At 46.5% G+C, this 17,113-nt stretch overlaps 1 protein-coding gene and 1 non-coding gene across 5 annotated transcripts in view; both read right to left on the bottom strand.

Moving 5' to 3' along the window:
- Positions 1 to 262: 262 nt before the first annotated feature.
- Positions 263 to 17,113, bottom strand: part of NRF1 (nuclear respiratory factor 1) — a 142,856-nt gene continuing 126,005 nt past the window's right edge. For 3 of the 4 annotated variants that reach the window (XM_042924387.1, XM_042924388.1, XM_042924406.1), the window contains one exon: positions 263 to 752. In XM_042924387.1, coding sequence (XP_042780321.1) covers positions 589 to 752 — 164 coding nt within the window. In that variant the 3' untranslated portion in view covers positions 263 to 588. Of the gene's footprint in view, positions 753 to 16,271; positions 16,360 to 17,113 lie in introns of all 4 variants that reach the window. The other variant, XM_042924397.1, reaches the window with a different exon arrangement.
- Positions 8,317 to 8,421, bottom strand: LOC122214706. The gene has a single exon (XR_006200081.1). It is a non-coding gene; the product is annotated as a small nucleolar RNA U13 (small nucleolar RNA).

Here is a 17,113-nt window from a genome sequence, read left to right as displayed (position 1 = left end):
GGTCACCTCCGCCTGAGTTTGTCAGTAGCTCAACGCATGACCCTGGTATGAACAAAAACCGGGTGACTGTGTCTGGCCACGTACCCTACACCCACTAAACTGGGTGAATTATATTTTTCCACAGCTCACCTTGATTTCATATAGATAATTCCATGCGGGTTTCATATATATATATATATATCTATATATATATATATATATATATCTACATACATACATATATATATACTTTATATATATGTAAATGTGTATATCCATATGTACACATATACATATATTCACACTCACACATACACACACATAAGTATACACACATGTTTCTGCAGAAAGAGGTCCTGCCACAATTTGGCTTTTTCGGGACAGTGAAACTGACAACACGGTATCTTATTCCACCGATCCCAGAAAATCAAGAGTGGTGCTTTAAAAAATGCAATTCCAAAACCCACTGCCTTTCTTCCTTTTTAAAAAAAAGGTTAACAAAACTTTTCTTCCAAAGTCGAGAGACTTAATTCCATTTGATTGCACCTCTGCAAACGTGTAAAAAATTTTGAAGTAGACTAGAAAACGACGCCATGGTATGGCCGCATGTCACTGTTCCAGCGTCACCACCTCCACAGCCTGGCCGTCCATGGTAACTGTGCTGTCCGATATCCTGGTGGTCACAGGGGCCATGGCCACCTGCACCGGCCCATTGCCCTGGGCGAGGCTGGTTACCACAGTCTGGTACATGCTCACAGGGATCTGGACCAGTCCTGGGGAGACAAAGGGGAGACTGTTGGTGGGGATCGGGCTCAGCTTCCCAGATGCCGGCTGGACAGGGCAGCCAACCCCAGCCCTTCAGGGCACCTCTGTCCAGCCTCTTGTAGTCGCACACCGACTGCACAGGCATAAATACATCCCTCTTCTTACCCATTTTAATTCTTTAAAATAGACTATCAGGAAAGGGAAGTTTGAAAAAAATTGTGGAAACATGCCCCAGGGCAGGGTCTCCCCAATCTGCCAGGAGATGACCCTGCCTGCCTCCAGTGTTAGGAAGCCAGGCTGGTCAGGTGTGAACCCTCCTCCCCAGCCCTTCCCTGCTGACTGCCTCCTTCCTCTAGGAGAGGCTGCCATTAATTTCCTTTGATGTTCTGTTACTGACTTCTTAAATCGTCTGTCTGCCTATGCTTGAGTTTCTCTCAGCTTAAAAATATGTCTCCCTCACTCCTATCCTGTTTTCTGGCCACCGCCCCCTCCCTTCAGTGTTCACTTATTTGAAAAAAAAAATGCTTAGGGCATGGTTTTCTTGATTTTAGAGCCACAGACCACTACAATTTTAAAATACAATTTTGGGGCAATTTGAAAAGGCCCAACTGTCTCCTAATATCACTATAATTTCACAGTAGAAAGGAAGGTTTAACTACAAAGAAAGGAAGAAGCACGTGATCTCAGAAAACGGCAGTCCTTCATAAGAAAAGTTGATCTTTTTTTTTTTTTTTTTAATTTTTTTAATGTTTATTTATTATTGAGAGACACAAAGGGCAAGGGTAGAGAGAGGAGGAGACACAGAATCTGAAACAGGCTCCAGGCTCTGAGCTGTCAGCACAGAGCCCGATGCGGGGCTCAAACCCATGGACCGCGAGATCATGACCCGAGCCAAAGTCAGACACTTAACCTACTGAGCCACCCAGGTGCCCCGAAAAGTTGATCGTTTTATAGGACATATTTTTTTTAAAAAAAGGATCTCCAGTTAAATGAGGCAGAATTAATGTAGATATCAAGCTCCTCTTCCTCTTAAAATTAAATAATTAAGGGGAGGGGAAAGGATATAAACGAAGGATGTCAACATGTTTTCTGAAGATGAAAAGCACACGTAAAGTGGTTCTGACCTATCAGAGACGCGGAAGCAAGTCCCGTGTTCACGGAGGGCGTGGGACATGTAGCTCTCACTACTGTACCGAGAGACGAGGCTGAAAACGGGAATTGGCTAAAAGTGTGTATTCAACTTGACTGGATCAGTAGCTTCCACCAATTCCAACACCCAGACACCCAGACCTTTGTTGACAGGACATCTGAAGTTCTACCACTGTGTTGAGAAAGGGACCTGGAGAGGCCCGGGAAAAGACCACGGTGCTATCTGGCATGATATCTGTTGGTGGGGCAGTGGGGGGGGGAAGACACTGAAAACACTCACCCCCATCCCCGGGCCTATAGACCACCTAGCTCTGCCCTGCTCTCCCCGAGGCGCTAGCTCATCAGGAACAGAGCTGCAGACAACGCCCAATGCTGGGGGCAGAGGAAAACAAAAGCCCCCAAACTCTAGTATCTTCAGAGAGAGAAGAGATTTGTAGCATAAAGATGGGATGCTTTTCTTAAAAAGGTGTATGAAAAAAAATTTAGGATGAAAAATCTAACAGATGAAATACATTCCAAAGAAAGCAGAAGATGAAGAAATCAAGGACATTTTTCACAAAGTAGAAAAGGTTAAAAGATGGGAAGGAGGAGAGAAAAATAGGAGGCCAAAGGAGTCCAACCTCTGATGAAACAGGTGCCAGAGGGTAAAAAAACCAGAAGGTGGGAAATTATCAGATACATTGTAAATAAATTTCTAGAACTGAAAACCATGCATTTCAGATAGAAAGGGCCCACGAGATGCCCAGCAGAAAAGATGACAAAAGATCGAGACTCTAAGGAACACCTTTGCAAAATTTCAGAACATGAGGGATAAAGCAAGGACCCTGAAGAATTCCAGAACGGAAAAAAAAGTCCTACACAAGAAGCCAGGGGTCAGAATATTATGGGACTTGTCAAAAGCAAACCTGGAAGCTAGATGAAGCAAACGCCTTCAAGTGTCTGGGAGAAAATGCTTTCCAGGAGAACTGGGTTCCCCGCCCATGAAATGACACCCCTTTCGACAGGGTGTGTGGGCAGGAGAAAGACATCTTCAGACGTGTGGGGGGGTCTGGAAGCTGGTCACCCCTCCATGCTTTCTCGGGAGGCTCTGAAGGAGGTGCTGCACAGCAGTGAGAGAGAAAAACAGAGAATCCACTGCAAAGAGCTCTGGGGAAGGATGAGGGACCCAGGACCAGAGGTGTGCGGCATGCCTGGGAGGACAGACAGGCAGGACTGGCACCACCACATGGGGCCGAGGACTCAGAGGGGTCTTCCAGAAGGGGGTAGAACTGATGATTACTGCCTAAAAATCAGAAGGAATAAAGCAAGTAGTAACCGTAATAATATACTTGTCTTAGCAGTGAACAATTTTGATGTAGTTACGGTAATATAAACATACAAACTGGGTTACCAGGAAATTGCAATCATGTCTCAACTCAAGGACTAATGAGATGACTATTATTTAGAGCAGTAAAGACACCAGAAAGAGCATGAAGGGTTGCCTCCAGGGGATAGTCTTTCTTTCTTTCTTTTTTTTTTTTAAGGCCTTTTAGTCCTTTTATTGACATTTAAAACTGTATCACTTTTTTGAAAATAAAAATTTTAAAAAGGGATGTTTTATCAGAATATTTTCTAATGCCAAAAAAAAAAAAACCCAAAATAAAATGTTATTTTAACAATGTTAAGTTCTGTGTTCTAGAGGAAAATCTTGCCAGTTTAGACATCCGTATTTGATGATACAACATGAAACGGGCTTGATGTTTTGCTCGGTGACAGTCATTTTAGGAAATCTGGGCTCAGGCTGCGGTGCGTTAACAGGAATGGAGTTCACACAGAAGAGGCCAGCCTACACTTGCACGCTAGGCTGAAAGGAGAGCAGGCTGAGGGCCAGGCACTGACCCCAGAATGCTGTGGGGCTCAATTTCCCTCATCTAGACTTCGCATACAGCTCTTAAATGTGTCTAACCAGCCATCTGCAACAATGTGGATGGACCCAGAATGTACTGTGCTAAGAGAAATAAGTCAATCAGGGAAAGACAGATACCGTATGATTTCACCCACGTGTGGAATTTAAGAAACACACCAGATGAATAAATGGGAAGAGGGGGGAAAGAGAAGAGGGGTTAACAAACCGCAAGAGACTTTTACTGACAGAGAACAAACTATGGGTTGATGGAGGGAGGTGGGCAGGGGGATGGGCTAGATGGGTGATGATGGGTACTAAGGAGGGCACTTGTGATGGGCACTGGGTGTTACATGTAATGATGAATCGCTAAACTCTACTGCTGAAACCAATATTGTCCTGTAGACTAGCTAAATAAACGTTAAAGAAACACAAAAAACTGTCTCTACCCAGTCCTCTTTCAGTTCCCCCTCCCTGCCACCTGAGACAGCTTCCCATCCCACATCAATCCTCTATCTCAAACTCTTCCAACTCCACGTTCAAAAGGTTCCCAAAGCCTATTAAAAAAATGCTCCTGTTGGACGTGGCATTCAAGACATCTCATGCTCTGCCCTGGCCTAGCTCTGCGGGCTCACGTTCTCAAACACAGGTACTCCGTGCTCGTACTCTCATCTCCTGACCCAGCGGCACGCTCCTTCCTCTAAGTCTTTGCTCAAGTTGTTCACCACTGGGAACTCCCTCACTCCCCACGCCTTCCCCTTTCAAAACCAGCTCAGTGGTCCCTCCTCTCGGAAGCTGGCCCCATCCCAGCCCCAGTCGATACTTGAGAGTGGCCTCCTCTGGATTCTCAGCAAGCACCAGGACGGTAGTGCGTATTCTGGCGTGGCCCGGTCAGTGCGCGTCGACAGACCTTGCTGTTTGACAGAGGGCTACTTCAAGGCCAGGGTTGGCTCTGGTTCATGTTCTGTTTCCCACAGTGTGAGGTACCAGATGTGCCAGAAGGGCAATAGGCCAAGGGAGTCTATTACTGGCCTCAGCAACGTGCAGCTGGGCCCTCTGCCCTGGCTTCTAGACTCCAGGCCTGGCCTGAGTATGTGTGAAGACCATACGGCCCCTTCCATCGCTCCAGTGTATTCACGATCGTCATCGCCTTCGTCCTCTCTTCTGGTCACAACGGGCAAAACTAATGAAGTGACCCCAAATGCGCACTGGCCAAGCCAGGACACCTGTGTCATCCTGCAAAGAAGCCACATGCTGGCAAACAGCAATTGAAACTAGAAGCAAAGATCAGTCTTATTTCTTTACTCTTGCTTCTGAGCTTGAGTCAGTTCCAAAAGCTGCAAACTTGGGGAACAAGTCGCACACTTTATAAACGCAGGGGTCACTTTGAGCGAGGAGACCTCCTCACCGCGAACAATCATGCTGGGATCAGAAGGCGGGCGGTGGGGATTTCAAGAATTGTCACAGTTAAATCTCTGATTTATGACATGTTTTTGTTTCCTAGGACGTGGATCCATGTCCAACACTGTCGTTAAAAGTTTTAGTATCGTGGGAGATTGGCTCCAGAATAAAATGGAAAAAGGTGCGAACGCAAAAATATGTATTCGCTGCCACTGTTCTAGCTAGAACAATCTTTTGAACGTAAATGGATCTTGTTGCCTTCTTTCACAATTCTTCACTGGCCCAAGGGACATGAGGTCCAAATCTCTTTGCAGGATTTAAACCCTTCACGTCAGCTCCTGTTGTTCCGTTCAGGCCGAGTGACCACGTATCCAGCCCTCCTCTCCCCCCGTACACTCCCATCAGGTGAACCACTTGACTGGGCCTCTACAACCTGCACGCAAGCATGCCTTGTGCCTGCAATGATGGCCCTGGACTTGTTCCTTGAATGGGCTCCTATTCTTCCTTCCATGGCAGCCGGTCTCTCCTCCCTGGCCTTAGCCTCTCTCCTGAGGTCCTGAGCACTCTGTACAGGCCTCCGTGGAGGCAGCGCTCATACTCAGGCACTGTGTGCATGTCTTCAAGAAGACGGTCAACTCTGTAAGGGACTCAGAGTCCTCAGCAATCAGCAGGGCCTCAATGAATGTTTTCTGCACTCACAGAGGAAACTTGCCCTCGAAGCTCGCGCAGGTGTCCCTCCCGGAGACAGGGTGACTGGAGTGGCCCTGTCTTAGGGTGATTAGGAGGTTTTGGAGCCAGGAGCTCCCAGTCAACAGAACAGTAATGTAAACACGACTGCATTCAGGACTCATCCAAAGAGGGACTCATTTATAAAGATTCCGTCTTCTGCATTTCACCTCACAGTCAGGGGAGGAATAAATCTGGCCTCTGCAACTGGGTGATGGAATGCCCCCCTCCACAAGGCTGTCTCGAGAGTGAATGACTGGGAACAGCAGCCACATACCCGAAAAGCTTTACAGAGGGCAGAATTTCATATGCAGGGTCATTCCATAACCCCAAATGCCTCGAAATCCCAATTCCATTATTTTCTACATGCGGTTCCACCTTAAATCAGTGCATTACCGTCCTACTGTGGGGATTTTAGAATTTCAGAATCTCTCTCTCTCACACACACAGCCATTTTGGCAGGGGATTAGATTAAACCGTCTCAGCAGCTCTGACCCTTTCTGTCCACGGAAGGGGAAGGGGGAGGGGACTGGCGGCTTGCAGACCAGCATGAGCTAAGTCGGCCTCCTGCCCTTGGAGGAGAGATGATTAAATGCTGAGGCACAGTAATCAGGCTGGGATTGTCCCTGCATCTGCTCAGCCTGGCCCTGATTAGCCCTAATCTAGAAGGTGTATGTTAATCTCAGTTTATATTCTGGGTCATTTCGTTTGATTAAGCAACAGGAAGCCCTTCACATTCTGCTTTCAGAGTTTGAAGTTCTCCGTCTTGTCTGTCTGAGAGACCCTGTACAATCCTAGCAGTAAGCCTCTGGGCATCTGTTTGGCACTTTTCAAAGTCCTCTTACATCCAGTGTGGATCATCTGATCTCTGCTAAGACCCTAGAGACGCGGGCAGGGCAGGTGTGCCTCCCTCTTGCAAGAGGACAGGCAAGTTCCTTTGGCAGAAACACAAACTTATCCTAAGGGCACATACTGAAGATTTAGGGCCCCAGTCTCGAGTACCTCAATATTTCAAAGCCATAAGAAACCTTAGCATTCATGTGGATTAGTAAACCCCTTTCTTTTTCTTTAAACTCAAAAGGAAGCAGATACAAAGTTTATTAAAAAAAAAAAAAAAAAAGAAAGAAAGAAGAGAAAAGGAAACACAGAGCAGAGTGATTTTCTCCCAAGATGACAGAGTTTGGCAAAGCCAGGCGTCCAGGCTGTCGATCTGGGAGTCATTCTGTGGGCTCAGCCACCCTTACCATCGAATAGCAGGCCAGCAGGGCCCAGGGAGGCAGGGGACTTCCCTTTTTGGGCTCACTGCTGCCTCTCCCTTCAGGCTTCCAGGCTAGGTTTACAGAACTGGCCAAACTGGGAAGAGGCCAAAGGGGCCTCAGGAGCCACAGTCCCGGCATAAGGATTTCCTTGTCAAACAGCAATCAGACTAAAATCTCGGGAGGAGCTCTGGCTCCAGGACCACATCTCCCTTCAAAAGACAATGAGACCTAACCCTGCTCACCTCCCTCCTGCCTGGGTGTCCCGAACTTGAGCCCACGTGGTCAGACACGCCCCACCCAGTCTTGCCCAACTGCACCCCTCCGGTTGCCTAGGCCAAAACTGGAGCCGCCTTTGACTTCACACACCATCAGCAAATCCTGTCAACTCGCCCTTCAAACGTAAACCCGGAATTCCGCCACTTCTCTCTGCTGCCTCCCTGGACAAAGTCCTATCCTCTCTTGCCAGGACGACGTTTTATCTTCCTTCGTCATCGCCCTGCTCCAGCCGTTGTTCCACTGTAGCCAGAGGGACCTGCTAAAACTTTCACGTGACACGACGGGTATCAGGACCGGCTCTGAAGGTTCAGATCCCTGGGCGAGGCCGCCTCTGACACAACTCACACACTTCCCACCCGACACCCTTCAAAATCAGGTGACCTTCTAGGGGGAGGACATTCAGGGAGACTGACCAACAAGGCGGCCATGCTGCCACTCAGAGTGCTCCAAGGAGACCCCCGCACGGGGTCCGTTCTTCAAGGGGCTTGTTCCTCTCATCAGGGCCATCATCTCTCAGAAGGTGATCATCTGGCTCTTAAGTTTCCCCTTTTCAGGAGAATCTCTATTTTAACAGAGACTTAATTTCGAAAAACAGGTAACACACGGAGGGCATAGTAAAAAAGGTGCATAAAGGGCACGGGGTTGAAAACAGTCAATCTCCCTCCCAGAGGTAACTACTTGTGGCCAGTTTCTGGGCTCGTCCGTAGTCTACCCAAGACTGGGAGATGTGTATACGTGTGTCTGGGTATTTTCCCCATTCGAACACTGCATACGTTCATACTCTTCTGCACCTTGCTTTTTTGGAGATCTTTACTTACAACACAAAGAGAACGGCTGCAGAGTATTCCATTTGTATGAAGGTGCTTAATTTTTGTTTCACGTCAGACGGGTAAGCGTGCCAACGTCGCAACAAGGTTTGAGGGAGGCACATGTCACACGACAGTGTGAACACCCGATCATCACGCTCACGTGCTGCAAAAGGATCTGGAGGCGCTTGATTTTGATTCGCCAGTGCTCTAATGACGCACGTCTTGGCTTTCCAATCTTTTGCTATTGTGCTTAATGTATTGCAATTTCTCACATATGCAAGGATAAATATCAAAGACCACGACCGCTTCAGAGGGTATTTCTACTTCAAAATTTCATAGGTGCAGGGGCGCACGGGTGGCTCAGGCAGTTAAGCGTCCGACTTCGGCTCAGGTCATGATCTCGCAGCTCCTGAGTTCGGGCCCCGTGTCAAGCTCTGTGCTGGCAGCCCAGAGCCTGGAGCTTGCTTCGGATTCTGTCTCCCTCTCTCTCTGCCCCTTTCCCGCTTGCACTCTGTCTCTCTCTCTCTCTCAAATATAAATAAACATTACCAAAAAAAATTTCTTTTAATTTCATAGGTGTAGTAATGGGGGACTCTCAACTGTTCCACTCAGCCCAATTCCTTTCAAGACTCAAAATAATCTACCTCTAGTAGTGGGATTTAAGATTAAGGCATGATGGGTGACAGGGGAATACACTTTTGGACAGACATTTGTCTTTGAGCCTCTCAAATCATATTACATGGGTAGCAGCTAATGCTATCTAGTCATAAGTCTGGTCTGGTCTTGTCATCTATGTGATCATTTGCTCACGTTTAGGGGCTTGGCCCTATTTTCTGCAAAACAAGAGGCCTTGAGGTTTGTAGTGGTCTGTCTCTGATGGGGGAATGAGGGGAGGCTTTGTGGTAGACCATGGGCGCCAACGAGAGTAACTTTAAAGGTTAGGGTCATAGCCTTGCACACTGTGAATTTATCATTCATGAGCTGACCTACTCTATTCCTGACCTCTCCTGAAGTAATGAGTTCCATCACTTACCTACTGTATAATGGAACACACACACATGTGCACGTGTGTATGTGTATGTATGCAATTTATTTACTTAGGGGAATTCATTTACTTTTCTCAACACTAACTCTTTTGGTATTCTGTGATTTGAGGAATACATCTACGTATCACAGCTAAATCTTGAAATATTGTTTGGCGACGGCCATCCCGACTCCCCCCACTCCCCCAAAACACGCATGCACGCGCACGCACGCACAAAGGACTTTGATGGCTGTCTATTATGGGAAAAATAACAGCCAAAGAGCTACTAGTTTGAAGGATTACATCAGCCTTTCCCACAAATTACTCTACATTCTCTCTTCATTACAACCATACCTGTCCCCTTAGTGTACCCTAACCATCACATGTATTTGCTCAGACAGATCCCTCTACCTAGAATGGTCCCCTGCCACTGTAAGTCCAATTCTTCCACCAATTTCCAAACATTTCATGGAGATACCACAGAGAGAATGGCCCGTCAGGTTCTTTCCTTCCTGTGATTTTATTCCCTCCACCATTTGGCACCGGCTCTGTGCCAACCTGTTTCCAAGTAGTTGTTGTTGTTCTCTGTATAATCTGCTGTCTTTAAAATACTGGGCAGCTTCAACACAGTAGATGCTTACTAATTAAATATGACTCCAGATCTCGTTCCTTGTGATTTTCAGGAACTTGGTTACATTCCTATCAGCCTTGGCCTCCACAGACTGAAGGCCTTGAAGCCTTTCACTCTGTTCCCAAGTGCAGCAGGATTTTCACAACAAGACCCTTAAGGCAGCGTAGCCAAATGCTGTATCGGTAGTTCCCGTGCATTCTGTGTGAGGGTCAAATAAGCTATTTTATTTCCTTTAAAGGCGTGCCAATCAGAAGGACTACATGTGACTCCTGGGTCTGCCATCGAATGGCTTGTGAACCTTGGTTGCTTCAAACGTAAAATGGCAGTTACTAATCTCACAGGGCTGTCGAGAACTAGATGTGCTGACTTCGGTGAAGTCTGGCACGGTGCCTGGCACACAGTAGGTATACAATGAATGCCAGCTACTTTTTGACGATGACTTTGAATGAGGGGTCTGATGAAGTCTGGTGGCATCACAGATGTTAGACTAAAGCTCTCATCAAACAGAAAGGAAAGCAGAGACGGCACAGATCTCCTTTCGGCAGTGATGTGCTCCTGCCAGGAAGCACATCATTTGCCAAAGGCCTTCAAAGATGTAAAGATTAGAGATAAGAGCCATGAAATCAGGGCAGATGGACTGGCGGGCAGCTTCCCTTCCGAAATGTGGCGATGGTCAGAACTGGCACTGGAACGGCACCCTGGCATCTATGACATGGCTGGCGACTCAGCGCATCAGTGAAGAATAATCCAGGCTAAACCACTGGTCAATAGCAAGAATGTTAAATACACGGTGAGGGACAGTACGATATGACGTCATCACTCTGATAAATGTGTAAAGCCCTCCACATAATAACAGCATGGGCTCAAGCCTAGCAGAGCACAGGGTTACAGGCCTGGCCCCGGTCACCCGGAACCAGACTGCCCTTCCCCCACCCCGCCCCAGCCCGACAAGATAGAGCAGGACAGACGGCCTGGGGAAGAATGGGCCTTTCATTTGCCCTCACAATCTGGGAAACCTCTGGGAACTGTTGTTTGCTGTAACTGAATCTTTCAGCCCAAAGGCCTTCCAAGTTGGTCATGGAAATATCTTTAGTTGGGAGACAAATATTGATGGTTGTCAGGGAGAAATTGAGAACTAAACAAATAAATTTATCAAATCAACACCTGTGGTGGAAGAGAAAGGATTCTTAAAACCCAAAGGAAAAATTTACAATGTAATGCTTTCTGTAGTTTATGGATGTGAAAGCTAGCTACAGGTACCAGGAAAATGCTGGCTTGAATGGGGATCCAGAAGACTGTGACTGGAAAAGCTAGGAATAGATAAGAAATAAAATCGTAAATTATATTACCTAAGTAATACTCTGCAGTTTTTATTTTTTTTTATTTTTTATGATTTTTTAAAAATGTTTTTATTTATTTTTGAGACAGAGAGAGACAGAGCATGAGTGGGGAAGGGGCAGAGAGAGAGGGAGACACAGAATCCGAAGCAGGCTCCGGGCTCTGAGCCGTCAGCCCAGAGCCCGACGCGGGGCTCGAACTCACAGACCGCGAGATCGTGACCTGAGCCGAAGTCGGACGCTTAACCGACTGAGCCACCCAGGCGCCCCTCTGCAGTTTTTAAAGAGCCATCGAGGGTTATCTCCAGGTGTCTCTAGGGGTGACAGGCAGGAGGGAAGTCCTTTAAAGTCTTATCTGCAGGCTTGAGAAAGAATTTACACCAGGGACTGAAGTCTAAGACAAGCCACTATTATACGAAGAAAAACAGGCATCGTGTGTACTGGTACAGCGATGGGAGAACGGGAAGGAAAGCAGGGAGAGAAGCTCGTCCAGCAGGCAGGCAGATACAGAAGCTGGGAATGACAAACAAGGACCAGAAAGAAAGAGGACAGTCTCAGGGCAAGAAAAGGAAGGTCATGAAAAGAATGCCAATAGCAAATGAAAAGGAGATCCAGGTAACCTTCCAGACACTGAGACAAGGAGGAAACAGAAAAAGTATTTCTCTCCCAATCATTCTGCTTCTGTTATATTAGCTGCTTCTGGGACATTTAATCTTCCTCTTCCGTGTTTTCTAAGTCCGTGGCTTTTGGGTGCATTTGAGGGATTTATGGATTAAAATATGTATTACACTTGGCGTGCTGAGTATTCTCGTGGAGCCAACAGCGGCCTCGCAGTGCCTTGGGGTAACAGGCACTTCTCGGCATACGAGGTTATCTCCCCTCTTGCTAGACAACGTGAACCCTCTCTTGGAAAAACCACTTTCTGCGATAACCTTCACAGCAGGCTCTGTCCTTTGCCTGATTTTTCAGACCACCGGGAAATTTCTCTTGCCCTCATCCCATAAGCCAAATGTTAAAAATAAATTCATTTTTACTTTGCTAGTGACAGGTACAATTCTACAACTTCTGTTCGAAACTACTGGTGTCCAGGAATATTCATGAAGTCAGGGTGTTGTGCTTTAGAACCACTGTGGTGTATTATCCTGCAGGCTGAGCCCCCAGTGTGGGGCTGAACAAGATGACTTCAAGGCCTGCTGGTCTGACCAACAGGGCTTTAAACTGAAAATGGCAGGAGAGAAAAGTATCCAGCTGAAGTTTGTGGGACACGTATGTGCTTATTAGGAGGACATCTGATCTGACCTTCCAGAGAAGGGAAAGAGATGCTCAGTAATATCCAGAAAAATCACTGGGAAGAAGGAGGACACTCAAGGTCCCCAAAGTCTATATACCAATGGAAGGGTGTGAGCAATAAAGTGTTGATATATATATATTTTTAAAGATTTTAGGTAATATCTACACCCACCATGGGGCTCAAACTTACAACCCCGAGATCAAGAGTCAAATGCTCCACTGACTGAGCCAGCCAGGTGCCCCATGGTACCAAGATGATGGAAACCACAGGGGAAAGTTATCACATGAAGGCTTTGCAACAGTCAGGTGTGGAAATGAATACAAGAGCCAATCAGGAGTTACCTAGAGTTGGGAACGGAGATTTATTTATTTTTCTGTTATTACTTTCAGTGTTTTCATTATGGAGAATTTCAAACCGGTACAAGAGGAGAGAGACTAGCACAAGGAACCCTCCCCCCACCACATTCCAAATGTGCCCACTATCCAGCCCTCGCCTCTGCTAACTGAACACAGAAAGATTGAGGCAAAAAAGCTTCCAAAGATGTTCTACTATTTTTCAATCCCTCACTAAGCACAACCTGTAGAGTACCATTTAGAAAACAAACACTAGAACATTCTAAGAGCATATAAAGAGCAGAATTAAACTGGCTTTAGGCAGTAAGACACCTGAAGACAGTACACTGGAAAGAAGAAATAAATAGTTATGGGGTTTGATAGTCAAAGGAAGAAATCTATCTCAATAAACTTCATCTTGTTCAACTATTTATCCTGCCTTTCCTATCTGGACTGTATTTAGCATAATCAGCTTGATGATGGGGACAAGTTCTTTATAGAAGAATTCCAGCTTCTGCCAGAAGGCGGAAGGAATGACACTAGAGGAATCCCCAGGTTGCTTTCTCTGCACAAAACTGTCAGCGGCTAAGACCATTTGGTGGCCGGAGAACGGAGCGGTCCGCCATCCGTGCCAGGTGCCGTGCCTCTGGTACCTTACACTGAGGCTGCTGCCGTCTTTGCCCAAACATGAGCCCCCTGCGATGCTCGGTCAGCCTCTGCTTGCGATGGGCGGTGGGCCAGACAGAACTTTTAAAAAGCACTGAGCAAGATGCGCCTCTGGGATGCGGCGGGGAGGAGCGGCCACAGGACACGGTCTCCCCTGTATGCCCCGGTGCCCGGGGTACAAAGCCATCTCTGACAACCTCCCATGGAGGGCTCTACAATTCCTTTGGTAAACATGCCAGCACACGGAGTGCTAACGGTGTGCGTGTTTGTAAAAGCAGATCTTACAGTCGGCTCTTAGTTGAGCCGAAGGGAGGGTCAGCCGTCTCTCCCATAACCTGGAATTTATGATGCGCTTTTCTTGCAGCAGACTTACTTAGACTTACTTTCCTAATTATGTCTTCCTTAAGCTAATATGAAAACTAATTTGTGTTCCTTAAGTACCCAGCAGCTGGGTGGGGGGGTGGAGGAGATGGTCCAGGCTTATGCTTGCTTGTTGAGAGAAAATGTCCAAGGATTTAAAATGTGTCACGAGTAATCTGCATGACAGATGATCTGTATGTGGCAACTGAGAGTTGACTATACTTACATTTATAAAACAAACGGGCTACTTCTGTCTCATAGGGCTGCTATGAGGATAAGGAACTTTATATTTACATGATTTAAGTTCTCGAGAAAAAGGAGAATATCTAGATTCGAGGTAGTTTTGTTATTTCACATAGGTTTCCTCTCAGGAGTCAAAGCAACCATGCAGGGACTTCTAAGAGGCAGACAAATGAAGGAAGCAAGGTTAAAGACCCTGCTCTTGGTCCCCAGAGTTGCTGAAAACGGAAGGTGCCACTAGCTCAACGGTCCACCCCAGTGTGTTGTCCACGCTTCACGTTGTAGACAAAATGAACAATTCACATACACACTCTTGGCCCTTGAGCACTCACGTGTGCCCTTGTTAGTCAGAAGCTCTGTTTAATGAGAAAACTCTCCAGGCAAACAGCAGGGCCGTGAAAGGTTTAGGAAGGGGTAGGTCAGCTGAAAGTGGACCTTCCTAAAATTAAAGTCCTTTCTGATAGGTATAATTCATTACTATTATTTTGGGTGTATGTGAGGGTGGAGAAGGGACGGGAGATTCTTGCAGGAAAACAATTTTTTAAGGTGAAAAGATAAAGTAACATGGCTGGAAGGAGCCGTTCCAAAAACATCCAGGCAAATTCTCTTTTCCCCCTCCAAACAAGGCTGAAACAGGAAACTCCCAAGGCTTGCTAAAGCAGTCAAGACATTTCAAAAGGTTCAGACTAATCTCTAAAACAGCGCTGTCCACCAGAACTCACTGTAGAGATGGCCATGTTCTGTTTGTGCACTGGCCAACACGGTGGCTAGAGAGCATGTGAAACGTAGCTGGTAGCACTGAGGAATCCATCTATACTTCTACTCTAATTAAAGTTTCAATAGCCAGAGTGCAGCTCTAAAACCTTTCCAGAGCTTCCAGTGAGCCAACTCCAAGTTATAAACACGCTTCGATCGTACACACACCATAGAACATGATAAGAGTTGCCTTTGTTAAATGGAAACTCAATCTGAAACCGGATGCTCTGCGTTCACCTAAAATATATTTTCCTGGCATTTCTCTTATTTAGACTGTAGGGTTTTCTCCTTTGCTGCTCTACCCCATCAACTTCTTTTAACACCTCCCACCCCCCCAGGGCCCCTAGGTGAGAAACTTTATCAGCATTTGAGAACAATATAATATAGCTCTACGTGACAGTACTACAGGCAGTACGGAAAGCTTGGGCTGGGTAAAATCAGAGTTGCTGGATGCCTCTTTCATGCGCCAATCTGATAGCAGGGTTTTTGTAGTCTCACTCAGAGCACTGTCTCAGTTTCCATATTTAGACCCCTTCAATGATTTTCAGATCCAATTGCTAGCTTTACAACGGAAAAGATGTGTTTACCAATTTCACTTCGAAAACCCCTTTTTGGCTCTGAAAATCTCTAAATTGGGGCCTTTCTAATAATGAAGATTTGGTGTAATTATAATGTCACAGGCAATTGTGCTGACAGAGCAAAACCAATATGTCTCCTTGCGAGGCCTTTGCTCTCAGTCTGACCAACAGGAGGAGAAAAGAGGCTTTGTCAGGAGCAGATGTGCAGTGGGAGGCCCCGGGAAAGCAGATCTGCTGAATGGAGCAGGTGCCACTTAGACATTCACTTTACTGACTCCAACCACAACCTCCCCTTCATTTGATATCCTGCTCTTGGCAGGAGGATGGGGAGAGAGCATCATTCAAAAAGAAGCATGTTTATCCTGTTCAGATTACGGCTCTGCCAGGCTGCTGCTGCTGCTGGGTTCTGCACATTTGCTCTTTATTAAGCAAATGGTAGAGCTGGGAAGTGAATCCCTGTATTTATACAGGTAACCTGAGAGCCAGAGGGCCCCAAACCATACTGGCTGCGATGTACAAGCTATCAGAGTTAATAACAGTGCGCTGACATTCCTCCAACATCCTAATGGAAGCATAAGTAAAAAAGGAAAGTCCAACTTAAAGACTTCATTCTATAGGAATTCTTCCTGTCACAATATTCTGGCTCTTGGGCGAACAGTGATCAATCCCCTTTTAACACGCTTAATTAAAACCTACTTTTTCATCCACATATTAAATAGAAATGACTCCAATTAAAGTTGTCCAATATGGCTCTGGATTTGGTATGCCAAAAAAAAAAAAAAAAAAAGATTTCCCTTTACAGAATATTACCTGCAATGACAGGCACCAAGATTCTGCTGGAATCATCTAAGACCAGAATCTGCCTTTCGAATACAAAGACTCAGAAAGATGTGGGGACCTAAAGGGAAGGAGAATGAGATAAGGAAACATGTAACTTGGCCCTCATAACACTGGGGACGGAGAGGTGACTGACTGGTCAAGTCCACCTGCCAGGTGGCAGGCCCCTTTCTGGGAATCTCTGCCCTGAAGCTCTGGTCGGAGTCCTCTGGTCAGAATACCCCGGCTCACCAAGTTCCCCAAGTGGAGAATACCTGACACAGTCAGACTGAGGGACAGACGAAGGTGTGCCAACCCGGTTGGATAATATGTGCTAATTCCCTCTGGGCCTCGAGGGGCCGACTCTGGAGGCATTCAGCTTTTAATATGGAAAGCGTCTAAGAGCTACATGGGAAGGACGTGGCTCTGGCTCAGATGAATATTAAGAATAGAGAACAACGAGTAGAGGCCATTGTACGCGCGCTTTCTTTCTGCAGTCTTCAAGTAGCAGAGCCTAGATGAGCAGTTCCCGGTGTAAGAATGATGAATTCCCGAGGCCACCCTAGTTTATAATGGTATAGGGGAGACGGTACATCCCCTCTGGACTTGCGGACTCCGCAAGGAGAAAGATGAATCTAAACACACACTGGCACTTTCACGAGACAGTCCTGCTCCTTCTGAAGGTATCCACAGGTTAGCATTTTTGTAGGGGACAAAGGCACCAAGACCCCTGACAACCAGCCCCTCCAGCTGTGGGGGCTGTTTCTGATGAGAGACAGGAAAGACCTGGTAATTCTGGAGAAGTGAACCTCAGTTTTGTTTCCCTAGCACCCTTG

This window comes from Panthera leo, chromosome A2, assembly GCF_018350215.1.
Source record: "Panthera leo isolate Ple1 chromosome A2, P.leo_Ple1_pat1.1, whole genome shotgun sequence".
Lineage (NCBI taxonomy): Eukaryota > Metazoa > Chordata > Mammalia > Carnivora > Felidae > Panthera > Panthera leo.
The sequence above is the reverse complement of the archived record's forward strand: the minus strand, read 5'-3'. Positions and strand labels throughout refer to the sequence as shown.